The sequence below is a fragment of the Lathyrus oleraceus genome, chromosome 6, assembly GCF_024323335.1.
Source record: "Lathyrus oleraceus cultivar Zhongwan6 chromosome 6, CAAS_Psat_ZW6_1.0, whole genome shotgun sequence".
NCBI classification, from domain to species: Eukaryota; Viridiplantae; Streptophyta; class Magnoliopsida; order Fabales; family Fabaceae; genus Lathyrus; species Lathyrus oleraceus.
The window spans coordinates 517,527,360-517,534,108 of record NC_066584.1 but is presented as its reverse complement, the minus strand read 5'-3'; the positions used below and the strand labels follow the sequence as shown (position 1 = coordinate 517,534,108).

Here is a 6,749-nt window from a genome sequence, read left to right as displayed (position 1 = left end):
CTGGTGTATTTATGGAGTATATGAATAGAATCTTTCATGATTATCTAGATAAGTTTGTGGTTGTGTTCATCGATGATATATTGATTTATTCCAAGGGTGAAGAAGATCATGCAGAGCATTTGAAGGTTATGTTATCGATGTTAAAAGAGAGGAAGTTGTTTGCTAAACTCTCTAAATGTGAATTTTGGTTGAGTGAAGTTTTCTTGGACATGTGATCTCGAGTGGTGGGATTTCTGTGGATCCTACGAAGATTGAAGTTGTATCTCAGTGGGAAGCTCCTAAGTCTATTGCTGAGATTCGAAGTTTCCTTGGTTTGGCTGGTTATTATAGGAAGTTCATTGAAGGGTTTTCTAAGTTGTCGTTACCGTTGACGCAGTTGACTAGGAAAGGTCAAGCTTTCATTTGGACTTCGCAGTGTGAAGCGAATTTTCAAGAGCTTAAGAGAAGATTGACTACGGATCCTATTTTAATTTTACCGGATCCGCTAGAAACTTTTGTGGTGTACTGTGATGCTTCTTTGTTGGGTTTAGGAGGTGTTCTGATGCAAAAAAGGCAAGTGGTAGCTTATGCTTCAAGGAAACTTAAGGTTCATGAGAGGAATTATCCGACACATGATTTAGAGTTGGCCGTCGTTGTGTTTGTGTTGAAGCTTTGGAGACATTATTTGTTTGGATCGAGATATGATGTGTTTAGTGATCACAAGAGTTTGAAGTACTTGTTCGATCATAAGGAATTGAATATGAGGTAAAGGAGATTGTTGGAACTCTTGAAAGATTATGATTTTGGTTTGAATTATCATCCTGGAAAGGCGAATGTTATAGCCGATGCATTGAGTAGGAAGTCATTGCACATGTCGATGATGATGATTCGAGAGTTTGAATTGTTGGAGCAATTTAGAGATTTGAGTTTGGTTTGTGAAGCGACGTCTTCGTGTGTTAAGCTTGGGATGTTGAAGCTTACGTGTGGCATTCTTGACGAGATTAGAGAAGGTCAGAAGTCAGATTTGAAGTTAGTCGATGTTATGACATTGATTAACCAAGGTAAAGGTGGTGACTTTCAGATTGATGAGAATGGTATCCTGAAGTGTTGTGATCGAGTTTATGTTTCGGATGTTGCGGATTTGAGAAGAGGATTCTTGAGGAAGGGCATAGAAGTGGTTTGAGTATTCATCCTGGTGCTACTAAAATGTATCAAGACTTGAAGAAGATGTTTTGGTGGCAAGGCATGAAGAAGGATGTAGCGGAGTTTGTGTATTCATGTTTGACTTGTCAAAAGTCAAAGATTGAACATCAAAAGTTGTCTGGTTTGATGCAACCGTTATCTATTCCCGAGTGGAAGTGGGATAGTATCTCTATGGATTTTGTTTCGGGCTTGCCGAGAACATTGAGTAATTGTGAGGCGATTTGGGTCGTTGTGGACAGGTTGACGAAATATGCTCATTTTATTCCGATGAGGATGGATTATTCGATGGAGAGACTTGCTAAGTTGTACATCGAGAGGATTGTGTGTTTGCATGGTATTCCATCGAGCATTGTTTCGGATAGAGATCCGAGGTTCACTTCGAGATTTTGGGAAGGTTTGCAAAGTGCTTTGGGTACGAAGTTGCGTTTGAGTTCGGCGTATCATCCGCAAACTGATGGTCAAACGGAGAGGACCATTCAGTCACTCGAAGATATTTTGAGGTCTTGTGTTTTGGAACAAGGAGGAAATTGGGATAGTTTCTTTCCTTTGATCGAGTTTACGTATAACAACAGTTTCCATTCGAGCATTGGAATGACACCTTTTGAGGCTCCTTATGGTAGAAGGTGTAGAACTCCTTTGTGTTGGTACGAATCGGGAGAGAGTGCTGTGGTTGGACCCGAGTTGATTCAAGAGCCCACGGATAAGATTAAGATGATTCAAGAGAAGATGAAGGCTTCTTAGAGTCGTCAAAAGAGTTATCATGATAAGAGGAGGAAAGCTCTTGAGTTTGAGAAAGATGAGCATGTATTTCTTCGAGTTACGCCAATAACGGGTGTTGGTAGAGCTTTGAAGTCGCGTAAATTGACGCCGCGTTTCATTGGTCTTTATCAGATTTCCGAGAGGATGGGTGAAGTGGCATATCGGATTGCATTACCACCATCACTTTCTAATCTTCATGATGTGTTCCATGTGTCTCAATTGAGGAGGTTCATTGCGGATCCATCACATGTTGTTCCATTAGATGATGTCCAAGTGAGGGATAATTTGACGGTTGATACATCACCTATGCGAATTAAAGATCGAGAAGTGAAGAAGCTTCGGGGTAAGGAGATTGCTTTGGTGAAAGTGATATGGGACGGAGTCGCCAATGACAATATTACGTGGGAACTCGAGGATAAGATGAAGGAATCATATCCGGAGTTGTTCGCTTGAGGTAAATTTTCGAGGACGAAAATCTTTTAAGTGTGGGAGAGTTGTAACAACCCAATTTTAGTATTTATTTATTATACTATTATTATTATATTGTATTTTAATTATGTGGAGTGGTAATTAATTAATTGGTTGTTAGGTAGTATAATAATTGACTATACTAATTGAATTGGTGAATTAATTAATTATTTAGTTGATATGAGATATAATTAAATAATTATATTAATTAACTTAGTGTGTATGTTGAGTTGGTTAATTTATTTGAATTTAAATAGAGATATTTAAATATTAGGTATTATTGGGCCTAGTAATTAAATTAGATGGATATCATGATTTAAGCCCAAAGAGAATACTAATATAAATAGTAAGAGGTGAGGAGAGTGAGAGTTAGAATTCAGTTGATCATTGAAGGCAATAGAGAAAGAGGAGAGGAAAAGTGAAGAGAAGCTAGGGTTTCCATAAAATTGAAGAGGTAAGGGGGAAATCCTTATTATTATGGGTTAGCATGATTGAGTCAATGGGTAGGAACATGTTTAGGTTGAAATCCTTAATTTGCATGGTTTTGTAATTATTAGGTTTGATAAATACTCTTGATTTGTGATGATTGGATTGTGCTGAAACCGTAAATTTATGTTCTATGGCGTGAGTTATAATTTTCTGGACGTGTAGCTTTTTACGGAATCGAAATCGGAGGTCCGAAGGTCCTCCAACGATGAGAAACGCGGAGAATTCTGCATTCTGTTTCGTTGTTAACGCAGGAATATCATTCTGTTTTGCGTTAACAGGTTAACCCAGAGCGTTAACAGGTTAACACTGTTAAAAACCTGTTAGATTTGTATTCTGTCTTGCATTAACAGGTTAACCCAGGGCGTTAACCGGTTAACATTGTTAAAAACCTGTTAGATTTGGAATAGCATTCATGATGGGCTCAGGTGCAGTTTCATGGTCATAAAAAAACAATCAAAAGTCACTTTGTCCATTACTGAAGCAGAGTTTATTGCAGCTACATCATGTGCTTTTCAAGCCATTTGGTTGAGAAGGTTAATTAGAGAGCTTGGATATGATGAAGAAAAGCCCACACTACTTTTTTGTGATAATATTTCTACTTTTAAGTTGTCAAAGAATTATAGCAAACATATAGATGTTAGATTTCACTTCTTCAGTGATCTGTGCAAGGATGGTGTTATTGATGCTATCTATTGGAAGAGCCAGCTGACACGATTGGAAAAATGACAGAGTCGTCACCATCCTTTATTCGTTCCTAAGGAATAGGGAAATAATGATAAAAACCTATAAATTAAAGGTGAGATACTGGCTTCGGGAGTCGGTTAAGTAAGGGGAAGGTGTTATGCACCCCTCACCTCCATTGTACTAAATGGAATCCTCCTTTAGTTCTAAGGTTAGTGTGTCTAAGGAACATTTGCTTTAATATTTATTAATTGTTTAATTATTTATTTATTTACAAAAATGTTTTATCATTTTAATAAGGGAATCCCTAAGAAATGTTTTTGAGTTTTATACTCGCTAGAGTCTTACAACTTTATGCCTACGTACCCTCAAATTTATTGAAGGATCAGAGCCCCGTAGTTCGTCTTAAAAAATGTTGGTTGGTTGATTGTTTTTATCCCTTGAAAATTCTCACGCATCGGGGGCGGAGAAGTAATTGATTTGTAGAAAATGCCTCAATAGAATAGGGTAGAGGTCTTACAATTTGAAGTGTGTTGAATTTGATTTTTATCCCTTTATTACTTGCAAAAAAGACATTTAATTTATTTAAGAAAATAAATTAGTGGAAAATTGTGTCCTTCTCATTGATCTGAATAGAATATATATACATCAATGTGTAATATTTGGTCAACTATCTAATTATGATACAACATAATTATAGGAAACTAATTATGGCTAATTATAACAAAATATTATATTCTATCACACACCCGCAGTCGAAGCGGGAGGTTCACGGACGCTTAGACTTGTCCAAAAATCATCAAAGAGAATGCGAGAAAGTCCTTTGGTGAAGATGTCTGCGACCTGATGTCTTGAGGGAACATGAAGAACGCGAGCTTGACCACGAGCTACCTTTTCCCGAACAAAATGAATGTCCATCTCAATATTCTTAGTGTGTTGATGTTGCACAGGATTACCAAATAGACAGATGGCACTAACATTGTCACAATACACCAAAGTGGCCCGAGGAATAGGAAAATAGAGTTCCAGGAGAAGATTACGAATCCAACACAATTCGGAGACAACATTGGCAACCCCCATGTATTCGGCTTCAGCAGTGGAACGGGAGAGAGTTGGTTGCCTTTTGGAAGACCAAGAAATAAGGTTATCACCTAGAAAAACACATTAACCAGATGTAGAACGTCTGGTGTCAGGACATTCACCCCAATCAGCGTCAGTGTAGGAGATAAGCTTTGTAATGGGAGATGGGGATAAGTGTAGTCCAAAATGTAAGGTGCCCTGAACATAGTGTAAAATGTGCTTAAGAGCAAGCATGTGTTCCGTGCGAGGGGCATGCATGTGAAGACAAACTTGTTGAACAATATATGATATATCAGGTCGAGTGAAGGTGAGATACTGTAGGGCTCCTACAAGACTCTGATACAAGGAGGTATCCTCATAAGAAATGTCGGAGGAGGTGTTGAGTTTCTGCTTGGTGTCAACAAGAGTGGATGATGGTTTACAAGACGCCATGCCAGCGCGTTCAATGATATCTGAAGCATAAGTGCTTTGACTGAGAAATATGCCATCAGGATGACGAGATACTGCAATACCCAGAAAGTAACTCAGAGGACCCAAATCCTTTATTGCAAACTCAGATGCTAAGAGTGACATAATTGATTGGCGAAGGACCTGAGTGGAGGTGATGAGGATGATGTTGTTTACATACAGCAGAATGTAGGCCATGTCTAAACCTTGTCGATATATGAAGAGAGAGTGGTCTGATGTGCTATGGCAAAAGCCAATGGTGGTGACATAGTCAGTAAAACGTTGGTACTGTAGCGGTGTATTCATCACTTTATGATTTATTGACTAAATCAAAAGCAAAACATACAAAGATAGAGTCGCCACCGCACTTCTATTTATCCAAAGGAATGGCTAGAAAGTGAACAAAAGCCTAAGAAGTTTTACACGAGAAAACTAATAAAAGGTCAGAGATCTGGGTAAGGGGGTAATTATGCAAAGGGAAGGTGTTAGGCACCCAATGCATCCTAGGTACTTCTAGGGAACCCTTTTCACAACTTGTTGTATCAAATTATTTTTTATGAAAATATTTATTGTGCAAACATGAGGGAAGAGGTGAGAAAAGAATGTACAAATTTTATTATTTTTGTGTTTGGATGGATGAATCCATTGCCTACGTACCTTTCATGAAAGATAAGGATCAAAATGCCGTAGTTCGGCTAAAAAAATTCCAAAAGGTGAGTGGATTGATTTTAAACAAAAGCCCTAAGGTCTTTCATTATCAACGGGAGAAAACTCAACATGAACCAACAATCCACCATGTGAGAACAACTTCAACACGCTAGTGAGGGGTTAACCCTATAATAAGCGTGGAAGTCTTACAATTCAATCACTAAGGATATGGTGAGATTTACATCAACCACTATGATAATTCAGATCTATGGCTAATGCATGAAAACTTATCAAGAAGTGGACCAGGGCCACAAAAACAATTGAGTGAGTGAAATTAACCAATTATGAGTATTCACAAAGATGGTCAAAGTTGACATTAAATTCAATTCAGAAGAAGTATTGTGAAAAATGAAGTTTGAAAATCAGAGGCCTAAGGCCTAGGTTTCTAGTTTTGAAAAAAAGTGAAAATGTTTGCACAAAAGTTTTCTGGTTTTGGGTTAAAGATGAAAACAAGGTTCAAAGATTAATCACAAAGGGGTTAAGGGTTAAGGGACAAAAGCCACAGGAAGGATTGCTTTCTCAAAATCATAACAATGATTCAAGGAAGTTCCTTTGGAATTAAGCAACACAAAGCAATAAGAAAATAAACAAGGTCACAGGAGCAACCAAAACTGGAAATGGATGGCCAATCAATGGTCTTATATCCAACTCCGAAAACGAGCATGGGAAATAGATAGCCGATCAATGGTCTTACATCTAACTCCACAAAAGAAACAAAATAGGAAACAGATAGCCAATCAATGGTCTTACATCTAACTCCTGAACAAAGAGAGGGAAATAGGTTGCCAATCAATGGTCTTACACCTAACTCCACGAGGTAACACAGGATAGGAAACAAATGGCCAATCAATGGTCTTACACCTGACTCCACAAAATGATCATAGGAAACATATAGCCAATCAATGGTCTTACATCTAACTCCTCACATAAACAAG

General features: G+C 38.0%; 1 protein-coding gene across 1 annotated transcript; it reads right to left on the bottom strand.

Moving 5' to 3' along the window:
• Window positions 1–4,743: 4,743 nt before the first annotated feature.
• On the bottom strand, window positions 4,744–5,232 carry LOC127096531 (uncharacterized mitochondrial protein AtMg00810-like). The gene has a single exon (XM_051035090.1). It carries the CDS (start codon window positions 5,230–5,232, stop codon window positions 4,744–4,746), a length of 489 nt encoding a protein of 162 aa, XP_050891047.1.
• Window positions 5,233–6,749: the final 1,517 nt, after the last annotated feature.